The sequence below is a fragment of the Alexandromys fortis genome, unplaced genomic scaffold (genome assembly GCF_014885135.2).
Source record: "Alexandromys fortis isolate MF-2015 unplaced genomic scaffold, M_Fortis_MF-2015_v1.1 scaffold_51, whole genome shotgun sequence".
Classification (NCBI taxonomy): domain Eukaryota; kingdom Metazoa; phylum Chordata; class Mammalia; order Rodentia; family Cricetidae; genus Alexandromys; species Alexandromys fortis.
The window spans coordinates 1,228,602-1,244,912 of record NW_026067925.1 but is presented as its reverse complement, the minus strand read 5'-3'; the positions used below and the strand labels follow the sequence as shown (position 1 = coordinate 1,244,912).

General features: G+C 44.2%; 1 protein-coding gene across 1 annotated transcript in view; it reads left to right on the top strand.

The window, feature by feature from the left end:
• The first annotated feature begins 9,256 nt into the window (after window positions 1-9,256).
• The window catches only part of LOC126502112 (sodium/potassium-transporting ATPase subunit alpha-4), a 38,369-nt gene continuing 31,314 nt past the window's right edge, over window positions 9,257-16,311 (top strand). Inside the window, exons 1-5 of the mRNA XM_050142921.1 lie at window positions 9,257-9,409; window positions 9,592-9,651; window positions 12,712-12,915; window positions 13,441-13,554; window positions 15,827-15,961. Coding sequence (XP_049998878.1) covers window positions 9,257-9,409; window positions 9,592-9,651; window positions 12,712-12,915; window positions 13,441-13,554; window positions 15,827-15,961 — 666 coding nt within the window. The remainder of the gene's footprint in view (window positions 9,410-9,591; window positions 9,652-12,711; window positions 12,916-13,440; window positions 13,555-15,826; window positions 15,962-16,311) is intronic.

Genomic DNA, 16,311 nt, shown 5'->3' with positions numbered 1-16,311 from the left:
TGTATGAACCCAGCCAAAAGAGGCTTTAAAAAACATCCCTTGAGCTGGTTAGGATAATGACAAATGTGAGTAATCTCAGCCTCTGGAGGAGTGTGAGTTCAAGACCAGCCTGGACCACAGAGTAAGCCTGTGTCTCAACACCAAATGGGATGAAAAAAAATGGCTCAGCAGTGAAGTACATTCGTTGCTCTCACCAGAGGACCCATATTTGGTTCCCAACTCCCACACCCAATGACTCTCAAACACATAAAACTCCAGTTCAAGGAGGATCCGGTGCCCTCTTCCAGTCTCTGATGGCACTTGCACACACGTAGTATACATATCTACACTTGAGTAGACACATATACATACTATAAAATAATTTTTTTTAATTAGCTCCAAGCTGGGCGGTGGTGGCGCACACCTTTAATCCCAATACTTGGGAGGCAGAGGCAGGCGGATCTCTGTGAGTTCGAGGCCAGCCTGGTCTACAAGAGCTAGTGCCAGGACAGGCTCCAAAGCCACAGAGAAACCCTGTCTCAAAAATAAATAAATAAATAAAATTAGCTCCAAGATTCAAGTTTTATTTTTGAATTCTTTGAAGAATATATTATTTCAACTCTACTAGAATGTAGAGGGGGGAAACATTTTGAATTGCCTAGCCTATTTTATGAGAGACAAGTATCATTTTAATAAAATTTTATAATGCTTATAATAACTCCATGGGAATTCAAGGGAGTATATTACAAGGAAAATGTTAGTAACAACTCAGACGGACTGGAAACATGAACACATAATCATTTCAAATGACACTGAGAAGTCTATCTGTGAAACTCAGCATCTACTCCTAGTTCAGATATTGAGGGAAAAACATCCTGGGACATGCAATTGTGTTCAGAGAAGAGAGAAAGGGATGAAGTCTAAAAAACTAACCACAACTATACCTTCACAACCCTGAGTAAGCAGTTAGCACTTTTAAAAAATACAAACAGGGGGCCTGGGAGGCAGGTGCCAATTGATAAAGCCCTTGCCACATAAGCACAAAAAAACTCGAGTTCAGATGCCCCCACAGGCACACATGTATGTGGCTGTGATCCTAACGGAGGGAGGTATAGACAGGAAGATCTTGTTGCTTGCTGGACAACTAGTCTTGCTGAATTCTGTGTTCAGTGAGAGACTCTTTCCCAAAAAAAAAAATAAGGTGAGGAGTGATTGGGGAAGACAACCAGCTTCTACTGCGTGTGCGCGCACACACATACTTGAATCTACACACTCATGACCCATTTACATAAACAAAATTTTCAGTTACCTAGGAGTAGTAGCCCACATCTGTAAATCCTAGCATTTTAAACGTTGAAGATGAAGAACCGCACATTTGAGGCCTGCAGAGGACACACAATGACACTGTTTAAAAAAAAAAAAAAGTAAGGAGTCAAACTACAACAAGTGAAAACCACATTAATTTCTGGAAGAGCACAACTGCCTATAACACCAAGAAAGACAGACTGTAGTGGGCAGAATGAAAATTGTCTCCAGAGGCTTTCTATATACTCATACTTGGTGGCCAGTTGGCAAAACTATTTGGGAAGGATTAGGAGGCGTGGTCTTGTTGGCAGAGATGTGTCACTGAAGGCCTTGAGGTTTCAAAAGTCCATGACGTTTCTGGTTAGCTCTCTCTCTTTATCTGCTTTGTGGCAGTCGTTTCAACAGGTAGCTCTCCACTACTATCCCAGTCCCATGCCTGCCTGCTGCCATGTTCCCCGCCATGGTGATCATGGACTAGAACCATCTGGAACGGTGAACCCCAACAAACCTTCCTTCTGTAGTGGTCATGGTGTCTCTTCACAGCATCAGAAAAGTAACTGAGACACAACCCACACAAAGGAACAGCAGCAACAACAAAAGGCCCTGAGCTGTAAGCTCCAAGTTACAGAACACAAACTTGCCAAATGCATCTTTAAATATTGGAAATAGAAAACAGAGAATAAAGGACTTGTTTTTGCAACAGAATCAAAACAAGCCGTGCTTCAGTCTCAATGTGTCCAGCATACTGTGTTAAAGAAAATTTAAAATCAGAATGACAAAAGTAAACATTTGAATACACAAGGGCGAATCCTGGCTGCTGTTCAGGAAGCCTGACCGTACAGAGACCAACAAGTTACTCCACAGGAGACAATCCAACATCAAGGCAAATCTTCACTGTATTTTTATAAAACATAAATCACTGTTTGTGACAGTCAGGTGTAGTGGTAACCAGGCAAGAACCTGAGTCTTTAAAGAGTAAACTAAGCCAGGCAGTGGTGGCACACACCTTTAATCCCAGCACTGGGGAGGCAGAGACAGGGGGATCTCCATGAGTTCAAAGCCAGCCTGGTCTACTGAGTGAATTCTAGAACAGGTTCCAAAGCTACAGAGAAACCCTGTCGGGGGGAGGAAGAGTAAACTAATAGGGAAGTCTGGTGCTTAGCCTATTTAACCAGACATGTTTTAAACACTTCAGACCTCCCTCAGTGACTTCATTATCAAAGTCGTCTACAGATGGAAGCTGAAACTCGCCCCGCATTTGACTTCGATTTGGGAACTATTTGTGGACTGGCTGTCCTGTGCCAGACAGCACTCCAGAGGCTGGGTATACAGCCAGTGAAGGCTTCAGGGAATGGGCAATTAGCAAGTCAACAGATAATGGGCAAGGTGGTCTCCGAGGGAGAAAGTGTTGTGCAGAGATGGATAGGGCTGGCCAGAGGCACCACTTTGCACTCAGCCGGCAGAGGTTTCTCTGAAAAGGTAAGCTTGGGGGGCTAAGATCTGTGACTCAGAATGAGCATTCCAGAAACAATTTGAATGAATGATGTCCCCTCGGCTCTGCCTCTGGGAATCTCTCAGGTTCACATCTAAGTGCCACAGAGACGTTGCATAAAAAGAAACTGATTTCAGCTGCAGTCCAACCTCATTCTTTTAATTTCTTTATAAATTAGCTTTATAAGTGTTTACCTACATGTGCAAATGTGCAATACACACATGCCCGGTGCCCAAGGGCCAGAAGAGGACATTGGATCTCCTGGAAGTGGAACTACAGAAGACTATGAGCTGCCATGTGGGTGCTGGGAACTGAACCTGGGTCCTCTGGAAGAGCAGCCAGTGCTCTTACCTGCTGAGAGGTCTCCCACTTCCTCTAACTTTAAGGCTTTTGTGATTGATATTAAAGACAAGATCTCATTAGGAAGGGGAAATAGAATAGATATTTATGGATGGATGGGGGATCTGGGATGGGAGGATCAGGAGGGAGGGAGAGGAGAGAGAAAGTTGTGGGAAGGAATATGGGGAAAGACAGCTAAAATTAAGGGGCATTCGAGAGGTAGTATGGAAACCTAATACAGAAGAAACTTCCTAAAATATATACATATGCGAAGGCACTCTAAATGAAATCGCCAAATAATGACGGAGACAGATCCCAACTGACCATCTCTTGTCATCAAATGAACCTTCCAGTACCAGATGGGTTACATCTAATTGAATTGTGGGCCAAAGGGAACCTACAGGAACCCCCCCCCCCAGAAACCCAGGATGTTGCCAAGACTATAGGTTGTTCCCCATAAACTGGCAGGAAAGCCCCACTGCTGAAGAGAAAACCTATATAACTAAATGAACAGGAACAAGTCGAGCTGGTGCCTACATAGAACCTTCACCCCTATGTTTCAGAGTCCTTGGCACAGGAAGGTACTCTGCATGCTAGCAAAAGGGAAATGGAAACACCAAGCTAGCCTCAAACCCTCTGTCTATAATGGGGCACTCCCTGCACGAAATGCTAGGCCAATGGTGGCACAAAGCTTGTGGGAGTAACCAACCAATAGCTGATCTGACTTAAGGCCCAGTCCATGAGATAGAACCCATATCCAACACTACTTGGGTAACCAAGAACCTGAGACTAGATAGTCCAGGGACCTAGACAAAATCAAATAAGGCTGGTCTAAAAAAGAAAAAACAATATACAATGATGAAACAATTTCTAATGACAACTAAACTTGTAGATAAGTAATTTGTTCAGCCATCATCAGAGACGCTTCATCCTGAAGCAGATGGGAACAGATATGTGAGCCCACAGTCAGATATTACATAGAGAGCCGGAGAACCTTGGAGCACCCAGCTCTAAATGGGATGCTTCCATCAGATTCTTACCCACAGAGCTCAGGGAACTTCATGAAAGAGGAAGCAGTAAGGATGTAAGAGACAGAGGGCATGGAAGACACCAAAGTGACAAAACCCTCTAAGTCAACCTGGGCAAAGGTCATATGAACTCACAGAGACTGACACAGCACAGACAGGGCCTGCACGGGTCTGCAGCAGGTCCTCTGTGTCTGCACTACGGCCTCCAGTTTAGCGTGTGAACAAATGGGTCTCTGATTCTTCTACCTTCTCTTTGGGTTCTTTTGCTTCTGGTTTGTCTTGTCCAATTTTGACCTGCTAGGTTTTTTTGTTGTTGTTGTTTTTGGGTTTTTTGTTTGTTTTGGGGTTTTTTGCTTGTTTGTTTTTGTTTTTCAAGACAGGATTTCTCTGTGTAACCCTAGGTGTCCTGGAACTAGCTCTGTAAACCAGGCTAGCTTGAACTGATACGCCTGCCTCTGCCTCCCAAATGCTGGGATTAAAGGCATGTGCCCCACCACCTGGCCGATCTGATAGTTTTTATTTTATCGTTTCTTTTTTTTTTTTAAATGAATAAACCTGGATTGAGGTGGGTGGTCCTCGGACTTCCCAATCAGGGAACCCTGATTGCTCTTTGGGCTGATGAGGAGGGGGACTCGATCGGGGGAGGGGGACTTGATCGAGGGGAGGGGAAGGGAAATGGGAGGCAGTGGCGGGGAGGAGGCAGAAATCTTTAATAAATAAATTAATTAATTAAAAATAATGAATAAATGAGTGAAAACCTAGCCGCTAGGGTAGAAGTTAATGACTAAGCTGTGGGAGGGAAGATCAGTTTTCTCCAGTGGAATGACACCGAGTTTACCAACTACTTACTCCAGGGCGGACCTCATGTTCAGGAGTAGCTGATCTACATATAATGGGCTCCACTGTCTTTTTGTGTACTCTCTTTTGGTTACAGTTTGGATTTTTGTTTGTTTTGTTTTCTTTTCTTTTTGAATATTGATATATTTTGTATTCTAGGTTTTGGGAGGTTTATTCTTGTTTTTTGGGGTTTGTTTGTTTTGTTTGTTTTTTTTTTTTTTGTCTTTTAGAAAGAACTTAAAGTTGGATGGGTAGGGAAGAGGAGAGGATCTGGAAGGAATTGGGGGAGGGGAAGAATACTGAAATTTCCAAACTGTTTTATATAATAAAAACGTTTTTAAAAACTGAGAAAACATTTGCAGTGTGAATGGCAGTGGAGTTGTAATAGCTCAATTTTAGAAAAAGAAAACAATAAAATTGACCAAATGATAACAATAAAATTGACCAAATGATAGTATAACTCACAGAAGGGGAAAGGCAGTCCAGAACACAATCCACCAACACATTGGAAAATACACAAACAATAACTTTAAAAAATTGAAACTCTTGGGAAGTCAAGGTCACCCTGTGTGGAGGGTGGCCTTTGCTACACCTTACGGCTAAGCTCCAAGGCAATGCATGCCCTTTTAATAGCAGTTGGCAGAATATTTTAAGACTTTAAATGAGCTTACCATATGATTCAGCAATGGAAATCGATTCTACAGAAATAGAGGCTAAAGCTACCTCTAACCAGTTTGCCTCCAATGGCAATGTTTTTCATGGTTAAGAAAACAGATGGGAAATAGCCTCTCACCATCTCAGTTGTGGGAGTTACGGTACAAGCCGTGGTCAGTACAGACTGTGGAAAGCCTACAGGAGCTGAGAGACAAGCAAGCGTCCTGCACCTGACAAGTTGATAAATGAGAGGAGAATTGAATAGCCACGTGAAGATTAAAAACGCATCCCCTCTTAGGTCTCTACGTGAGCAAACATAGGAAAAACCGGAAAGATGGGCAGCATTTTAATATCGACTGTTTCAGCCTTGGAACGGCTGTGGGGAAGGGGAAAAGGGGACTTCTGGTTTTCATTTTACACTTTTGCTTTATTTTATTTGTTTGTTTGTTTGTTTGTTTTTCCAGGACAGGGTTTCTCTGTATAGTCCTGGCCGTCCTGGAAATCACTCTGTAGACCAGGCTGGCTTGGAACTCAGAGATCCACCTGCCTCTGCCTCCTAGGATTAAAGGTGTTTGCTGCCACCATCCAGCCGATACTTTTTTAAAAATACAAGATAAGATCTCATCACATATATAAAAAGATCTCACCATGTAACCCAGGCTGGTCTCAAACTCAAGGATCTTTTGGTTCATCTCCTGAGTGTTGAGATTATTTCATTTTATAGATAGCAGAGGAAGTGTGTGTGTGTGTGTGTGTGTGTGTGTGTGTGTGTATGAACACCAGAGCTATTGCCACGTTTTTTGAGACAAGGTCTCTCTGAAGCGGGAGCACACTGATTCAACTAGAGTGATGGGCCAGCCACACCAGGGGTCCCTAGCACTGTGAGCACAGACACGCATCACCACACCCAGCTTTTCGTGTGGGTGCTGGGGATCTGAACTGCTTAGGCTCACATGGCAAGCTCTTCATGGACTGGGCTATGTCCACAGCTCCACTTATTCTCTTCTTTTTACTAAAAAAGGAAGGCAATGTCTGAAGGAAAGAGACAAACCTCTGTTCTGGCTGGGAAGGGGAACCAGTGCGAAGGATGCCATTGGTGTGAGAGATGCTTTAAGTTCCATCATAACCAAAACCACACACAGCCAAAACACAGTTAAATATCAAAGACCTGAAACGTATGTGATCTCATAACTGAAAAATATATTTGATAGAAATATATAGCTGCTTCAGATTCATTTGAATAAAATGTTTAAAAAAATAATTAGCACAATGCACTAACAACTAGTGAGAAAAAAAGCCATGGAATCTGAAGGAGAGCGGGAGAGGCATATGGAATCGTTTGAAGGAAGGAAAGAGAAGAAAGAAATGTTATTATAGTATAATCTAAAAATTTAAAAATGATTAAGGCATAACTGTCACATAAAAGTCAAGGCACTTAGTGAGATTCTAGAGAAGGTAAACAAAGGAGATAAACACATAATTTAATTTCGTACATTTGTGTGTGTGTGTGTGTGTGTGTGTGTGTGTGTGTGTGTGTGTGTGTGCAGGTACATGACATGAATGTGTAGGTTAGAAGACATCGGGAAGTTGGTTCTCTCCTTCCACCATGTGGCTTCTGGGGATCGAACCTGGGTCATCATGCTTAGCAACAAACGCCTTTACCTGCTGGGCCATCTTGCTAGCCAAGACATTTTAAAGGAAGGGGAGACTGCATATCATGCGGGACAGTTTTGTTTCCAAGGAGAACTGCATATTTAGCTGCACATAAAACCACGAAGAATGAATCCAAAACAGTCACTGAACACACACCGTTCACTCTCGGGTTATTTTGTGTGTGGAGCAAGGAAGGCTTCTTCAAATGTTCCACGTGTGACCCCCTTTCTCCGGAGAAAGTGTTACACAAATTTGCATGCTCATGATACGAATGTGCGTGTTTACTTTTACATAATTAAATATTGGCTGAATGTTATTGCCCAACAATATTTTTCAGAGATTACCAAAATTTTTATTTTATAATCAATCACCAATGCCGAGAATACCATTTCCCATCAACATGCAGTACAAAATGGGAAAAACACATTTCAGAAACTGTTTTCTGTCATGTTTCTGTGAGAACAGAAAACTTTGTATGCATAGTAAAACACACTGGGCGTGGAGGTGACGACTCAGCAGTAGTGGAACTTGCTGCCCACCCTTGAGGGCCCGAGCTCCAGCCCCAGGAGCCCAGTTGTCCTCTGTCTTCCAACACAGGCACCATGTCATATGCACGCATGCAACACACACGTAGGCCACACACACAGTGTTTAACTGGGTCACGGTATTTCCTGCAGCATTAATTGTACCCATGTAGCAGTACCAAGTGTGCATGTGCTCAGAACCAAGGCGATGATGAAACTGCATGGTGTTACAGGAGTGGGCACTGCCAGACGCATCCCATGCTTGATTTAAAATTAATCTGTCATTATTGTATAATCAGAAACTTTTACCGTTGTCAGTTTTTTTTTTTGTTTTTTTTTTTTTTTTTTTTTTTTTTTTTTTTTTTTTTTTTGCACACACACAACCATTTACAGCGTGGCCACACACCGTTTGAGAAGCTAGGAGGTAAAGTGCCTCACTTTGATTCTTACGAGTGCTACTTTACAAGGTGGAAGGCATTTTTCTAAACAGAAAAGGGAGTACGGAAAGGGTAGTTAATCTGCACAAAGTCATACAGCTATTAGACGAAAACTCTGTACTCAAACACAGGACAAAGTCCAAAGCCCAAAGTTTATCTCCCTAGTCAATCTCCAAAAATGAAAAATTAAATTCAATATTGGTCAATGTCAGAGCATCACTAGAACTAGAAATGGTGGCCCACACCACTGATCCCAATACTAAGGGATGCAGAGACAAGAGAAAAAACATAGATCCTAGGTCAGTCTAGTACAGAGCCAGTTCTGAACCAGCAAGAGGCCAATAACTACACACACACCTACACACACACACACACACACGTCTTTAGTTTTTGAGCCACCTAACTGGAGCTTTCCTAGCCTCAGAAGTCACATGACCATACAAAGACTTTGCTCTAGTTTTGTTGTCTGATCTACAGTCTCTCTGTGGCAGAACCTGCTCCAGTCATCCTCACCCCAAGACAGAGAGGTTTGTGGGTTCTTGATTAGAATTTTCATGAGCCCATTATGATGCCAGGCCTAGGCTGTTGCCATGGCACCCACAGGACCTGGGGCTGGGGCACCTGGCCTGCCCAGAAGCTCACTCTCACCTTGGCTCCCACCTGCACTTCCCACCTGCTGAGCCCCTCAGTCTTCATCTTTTAGGTACCCAGGTACCCTCCACGCCCATCTCCCTCTCTGTACCTCCACCCTTACCTGCAGGGTCTAGGTTCACTCGGCCTGGTGCTTCTTTCTCCACCCTTGCCACTCAGACCTGCTCCCTTCCGCACCTTTTCTTTCCCGTGTTGCACCGCGACTCCTCTCCCCATTCATCCCACTCCTTTACTCTTCCCACCCCACCGCCCACCTCCAACTCCGTGACCCTTCCTGCCACTCGCTCCCACATCCTTACCCTCCTTGCTTTCTTCCCACTAGTTGAGCCGAGCCAGCTGTGTCTAGAGATCACCGTGATGGAGCCTGGACAGGAGCAAGAAACTGTGGCCCCTCAGGAGCCTAATCTAAGCCCAAAACCTGATGCGAGGCCTATAATGATAAATAAAAATCTACAAAAAGGGGGAAAGAAGAAGAAAGATTTAGAAGAGCTGAAGAAGGAAGCAGCTATGGTGAGGAAAGCCAAAGCAAATCACCCTTGAAACACTTCTAGGCCTTCTGCCTGGTTGCCTTCCACATCCTGCCGGGAGAACAAAGCACACTGCCAGGACTCTCCCGTTCCCACTTCCTCCCTCCTCTCTGCACGTGACCTTGAGGTCACCATCTCACCGTGATGACTCTTCTGTCCCCTTAGGATGACCACAAGCTAACCTTGGATGAGTTGAGCGCCAAGTACTCTGTGGACTTGACCAAGGTGAGTGTGAACTGCCCAAGAGAGACAGAGGTTCTCATGGACTTGGGGCCACAAGGACAGTGCAGAGACTCCCCCTCCCCTCATCTTCAAACCCAACTTTGTATCTCTTACCCTCAAGCCCTGCAGAGTTCCATGAATCTCTAGCTGGAAAAGATGACCCCAGTAACTACCCCAGAGAGAGGCTACAGGTAGATGGGAGAGGCCTGCCTTTGTTTATCCTCGGGATCTGCTCAGTTTCTTAGGATTTATCAAGGACTCCACAGAGCTTTGGCTTAGGTAGAAATAACATAATCAATATTTGCCACAGTAAAATTAAAGCTGGCAAATTTTAAATGTATTTTCCAGTTCCTTTACAAATAGAGTATCGGCCAGGAATGTAGCACAGCGGTACACCCCTGAGTGGGACCCTGAGTCCAACCCCCAGAATTTCGAATGAAAGAGGAGGGAAAAAGGAAAGGTTTATTATAAACTAGTAGCAATAATGTTTTAACCAAACAACTACATTTTAAAAAATATTATATTTTACAAACTTCTTTTTTGTTTGTTTTCAAGACAGCAGCCTTGTACAACCTTGGCTGGCCTAGAGCTCGCTCTTGTAGACCAAATGGGCCTCAAACTCACAGAGATCCACCCGTCTCTGCCTCCCCAGTGCTGGAATTAAAGGTGTGCGCCTCCACCCTGTCCACCTATATTATTTTACATAATTTTTTGTAATTTATTACAACTTTATTTTATGTACATTGGTGTGAAGGTGTCAGATCCCCCTAGAACTAGAGTTACAGACAGTTGTGAGCTGCCATGTAGGGGCTGGAACTGAACCCAGGTCCTCTGGAAGAGCAGCCAGTGCTCTTAACCATTGAACCATCTCTCCAGGCTCCAAACTTCTTTAATGTCTAGTTTTCTAATAGAAAAATCTGAATCCTCCTCTTTTGGTATTAAATCTACTGGAACATGTCATGAAGACTGGAAATTTTGAAGTGTCATCTTTCTATTAGGGGACAGAATTCCTTAATCTGTGGTGGGTTGGATGAGACGGGCCCCATAGGCTCATATATTTGAGACCTTCGTCTCTAGTTGGTGGAACACTTGGGAAGGACTAGGAGGTGTGGCCTCATTGGAGGAGGTGTGTCACCAAGGCTTTGAAGTTTCAAATGTCCAGGCTCTCCCAGCTGTCTCTCTGCCTTCTGCCTGTGGATCAGGATGCGAGCTCTCAGCTACTGCCTGCCACCTGTCGTGCTCCCTACCGTGATGGTCATGACTCTAACCCTCTGGAACTGTGAGCCCCAACAAACTCTTGTATAAGCTGCATTGGTAATGGTGTCTCCTCACAGAAGTAGAAAAATAACGTAAGACGGAGACAAACAATGTAGAGAGTCATTCTGTCTCACAGCTCTGAGGGCTCAGGCCATGGTCTCTTGGTGCCACTATTTCATTATTTTTAGTTTAGTTTAGTTTAGTTTAGTTTTTCGAGATAGAGTTTCTCCGTGTAGCCCTAACTTTCCTAGAACTTGTTTTGTAGACCAGGCTGACCTTGAACTCACAGAGATCCACCTGCCTCTGCCTCTGAAGTGCTGGGATTTAAGGCATTTGCTATTACTGCCCAGAGGATCCACTATTTCTGAGTCTGAGGGGAGGAAGGAAATGCACGAATGAGCAAAGCTGCTTACCTCAGGGCAGACAGGACGGTGAAGGAAGAATCCTTTCAAGGATGCCTTCCTGTGACCTACTTCCCATGGCCTACTTCCTGTGACCAATTTCCTCCACCTAAATTGTCTCCTAATATTCCTGCCATAAGCTGGGAACCAGGTTGCTTGGGGAACATTTAAAAGTCAATCCTTAAGATCTATCATACACATTTGTTTTTTGTTTGTTTGTTTGTTTGTTTTGTATTGTATTGTTTTGTTTTTTGTTTTGTGAGACAAGGTTTCACTATGTAGATCAGGCTGTCCTGGAACTTGCTGGCCAACCATCCATTCTCAAGAATGAGTAAAAAAGACAACGTATTATTAAAAAGCTTTCGATCTTCCAGGACAGGCACCAATAACTACAGAGAAACCCTGTCTCGAAAACCATAATAAAATAAAATAAAAGCTTTAGACCTTATGGATCCCTAGAAAGTATTGGAGGCCCCTTGGGTCTTTTTGAGAAGAGGTTAAGGGAATGGATGATAGGGTTTAGATTCTATTTTCACATAATATAAAGGAAAAAGCACAGAAGTGTGTGCATAAGACTATAATAAAAAAAATCTATCCGAGTGTGGTGGTGGTGCACGCCTTTAATCCCAGCAATCAGAAGGCAGAGGCAAGCGGATCTCTGTGAGTTCAAGGCCAGCCTGATCTGCAAAGCCAGTTCTAGGACAGACCCAAAAGCTACTCAGAGAAACTCTGTCCCAAAAAGAACAAAAAGAAAAAAAAAATCTATGCATTTGTTTCTTTAGTTTGATTTTCTCTTATTTCCAAATTAGAAGGCCAAAGTGTAAATGCTAGTAACCGGCATTGTGGATCATAGCCCCAGGAGGCTGGGGCACCATAATCATTTCTATATGTTTGTTTTTGACTTGAGCTCCCTAGGGGTAATCTTTAGTTTCGTTGATTGATTGTGCCTATGTTCATGCGTGTGCGTGTAAAGCCACCACAGCATGCACACGGAGATGGGACAACATTGTGGGATTCAGTTCTCTCCGCCCTGTGAGTCCAAATGTTGGATTAGGTTGTCAGGCCTTGCTACATTCACCCTTACCCATTAAGCCATCTCACCCCAGACCCTTGGAGTGGAGACCGTTCCTACTCAAGATGGTATTCTCAGCTCCTATCATACTACCAAGCCCCAAGGTAAAGCATTCGAGTTCAAATGTTGGTAAGCCAATTCATAAACAAATGAACAAATCAAAAAAGCTCTATATAAGCATGCTAAATGACACCCCTTATACAACACGAAGTCTAAAATCCTACCTTATCAAGGAAGAACCTAGAAGGGCATTCAGAGGCCTGATTTGGGGGGTACGCCTATCCTTCATTGTAACTTTGCTTTCTCTCCGAACCCTATTTCTTCTCCACCCAGGGCCATAGCCTCAAAGACGCACAGGAGATTCTGTCTGCAAATGGACCGAATGCACTAAGCCCTCCCCCAACCACACCAGAGTGGGTCAAATTCTGTAAACAAATGTTTGGTGGCTTTTCCCTCCTGCTGTGGACTGGTGCCATTCTCTGCTTCCTGGCCTATGGCATACACGTTCATTACAGTGAAAAAACCAACAAAGATAATGTGAGTTTGCTAATCTACCATCTAGTCTAGTCTGTGGCTAAGTCCCTGAAACTCTCATGTTCAACAGCCTGGAACTCCCCAAGTCTTCTAGTCCAAATCTCCAATAGTTCAGAACTTTCTAGAGAAGTTCTTGATCCATCTTGGTCCCCAGCAACCTCTTATCTAGGAAGCGTCTGGTTCAGCTCCCTGAGAAGCATCATCCCAGCCAGCCAGAGTCACAGTGTCTGCAACCCTTTTTCTTACTCTCAGAACGTCTGCCTCGCCATCTCTCACCTTCCTTGGCTCATTATCCACCTCCCACCTTTATGGGGGAGGAAGCCACACATTCTCTTGCCATTTTTCTGACCACTCACCGAAATGGCTCAGGTTTCTATTACTAAGAAGCCTAGTGTGCCAGCACCATCCCTGATTCTTTTCAGCCCCCTCTGATTTCCTCCATCTGGAGGAAGTTGTTGCCTTGGCAGCCCCTGAGGATGAAGAGGGAGGAGAGGATGTGCTAATCACACTTTCTTCCCCTGTCTTCAGCTGTACCTGGGTATCGTACTCGCTGCTGTGGTCCTCATCACTGGCTGCTTCTCATATTATCAGGAGGCCAAGAGCTCCAAGATCATGGAATCTTTTAAGAACATGGTGCCTCAGGTGGGTAGGACTTGTGTGGGAGGACCTAGTGGGAGGAAGTGCAGATTGTGACCAATTGTATAATCACTCAGTCCCCTGGAGTCTGTAACCCACTGTGGGTGTGCTGAGTGAGGCTAGTAATGAATGGGCCTAGAAACTACCAGGAAAACAATGTGAAACTCAGGTGATACCACCAAACAATTGTCTAGTCTAAAGTGATAATCCAATGAAAAAAGACCCTCTTCAACTCAAACAAGAGCAGTCTACCAGCCGGGCGGTGGAGGCACACACCTTTAATCCCAGCACTAGGGAGACAGAGGCAGGATGATCTCTGTGTGTTCGAGGCCGGCCTGGTCTACAGAGTGAGTTCCAGGACAGGTTCCAAAGCTACAGAGAAACCCTGTCTTGAGAAACAAACAAACAAACAAGAACATTCTAAAAAAAAAAAAAATTCTACTAAAAACAAAAGATAGAGGCCAGTGGCTAGGCTGACATTAAAGTCAACAAACCTGGGGAAACGTTCCAGTTTAAAAGAAGCTGAAAGATATGGGAGTGTGAACATCCTGGTAAAGATAAAGGTCTTGGGCCTGGGCCTATAGATGCTGTGCCCGGGAGTCAAGGCCTGAAAAGGAATTTAGGGTCAAGTGGCAAAAGCTGGAATGTAGAATAGATGTGAGCACTACATCAGAATGGAACCTGCAGAAGCTACCACTGCCCTGTGGTAGAAGAGGGCACTACAGGGCCAAGAGATGGCTCAGCAGCCCAGAGCACTTGTCCATCTTTGTTCAAATTGCTTGCACTAGCTAATTTTACGTCAACCTGACACACAAACTAGAGTCATTTGGGAAGAGGGAACTCCCCACCAGAAGGAAGAGGAAATATCCCCACCAGATTGTGGGCAAGCTTGTGGTACATTTCCTTGACTGATGTGGGAGGCCCCAGCTCGCTCTGGACAGTGCCACCCCTGGGCTGACTGTCTTGAGTGTTTAGCAAGCCATGGGGAGCAAGCTATAAGCAGCACCCCTCCGTGGCCTGTGCCTCAGTTCCTGCCTCCAGGTTCTTGCCTTGAGTTACTGAGTTCCCTGGACAAATGGGCTGTGCTGTGCAAAGTGTAAGTGGCATACATCCTTTCCTCCCCCCACCGTTCCTTTTGATAGGGTGCTGATCACAACAATAGAACCCTAAGACCCTGCTCTTGCAGAGGACCTGGGTTCCATGCCCATACCCTAAAGGCGGCTTACAACACCTGTAACTCCAGTTCCATAGGACTTTCACCTTCCTTCTCTTCTGGCCTCACAGACACCAGGCATGAACATGGTACATATGCATACAAGTGCATTTTTAAAAAAAAAAAAAATTTTAAAGAGAGAAGATAACATAATTCTTGTAAAATAAACACAGAAGTGTTTGGCATAAATTGTCATGATGCATGTAACTTAGAGACAGAAAAGGACAAAGCAAATGAGATTAAAAGTTAGTAGGCGGTGATGGTGAAAGTTTTACAGGTGTGCTTGTCACTATTTTCATTACAGAAACTTTTCTGAAATTTAAAAATTATTTTGAAGTTAAATTTTTGTAAGGTATCTAGAAATAGTATGCCAGCAGATTGGATTCCTAAATACAGGTCTAGACGCTTAGAAAGTCTCCGGAATCATGCAACAGTATTATCATGTTCTAGCCTTGTTGCTTAAGGATTTCTTCTCCTGTCATAATTTAAACTTTTCCTCCAGTAAGAGTTTTGACTGGGAACTTGGAGTTTATCAGGTAGCACCTGTGGCCTAATACACTGCCCCAAACAGGGCTTTTGTCCGTGTGTCTGGGCTGCTGCTGTGGTCTGTGACTTTAGCTTGTGCTGGGTAGAAATATAAAATAACTTTATTGACTCCTCTGGAGCCTCAGTTGAAATAACTGGGTTGGTTGGGGCTCTGTCTTGTTCATGGGAGCAGAGGGGTTCCTGGGAATAGCAGGGAAAACCTTAGCATAAAAGAATTTCTAAGCCTTTGTTTGTACCACACTTGCTAATATCTCACAGGGTCAGGGGAGTGACTACATGGCCAAGTCTCCATTTAGGAGCTAAGAGATAGATCCCACCTCTTAATGGCAAGGCCACCAAAGTCACCTAGCAAAGGCTCTGCAGACAGCGATGGCAGAAGTACTCAATCTGCTGAAACTCTTTCAAGACTATTATGGTGCAAAGCACAGGAGAAAGGAGTTTGAGATGGAAACTTCTAGGGTTGGAGCAGGATGGGCAAGGCAGGAAGCTGCATAACAATCCTGCGTTATCTTTCTCCAGCAAGCTCTGGTCATTCGAGGTGGAGAGAAGATACAAATCAATGTAAAAGATGTGGTTCTGGGAGACCTAGTAGAAGTGAAGGGTGGAGACCAAATCCCCGCTGATATCAGGGTTATCTCTGCACAAGGATGTAAGGTGAGGAGATCTGGAAAGCTAGAGGAGGGACTCTAAGGCAATGTGTGGTTCAAAGGTATGATAAGGACCTGGGCTTAGGTACAGAAAATACGATCCTACTATTCAGAACCTTGTGATGAGGATGGTTTAGAAGTAAGACAAAGCCGGGTGGTGGTGGCGCACACTTTTAATCCCAGCCCTCGGGAGGCAGAGGCAGGCGGATCTCTGTGAGTTCGAGGCCATCCTGGTCTACAAGAGCTAGTTCCAGGACAGGAACCAAAACTTCAGAGAAACCCTGTCTCTAAAAAACAAAAACAAAAACAAACAAACAAACGAGACAATAAGGAGCTGGAAGGACATTTGCTTATCTC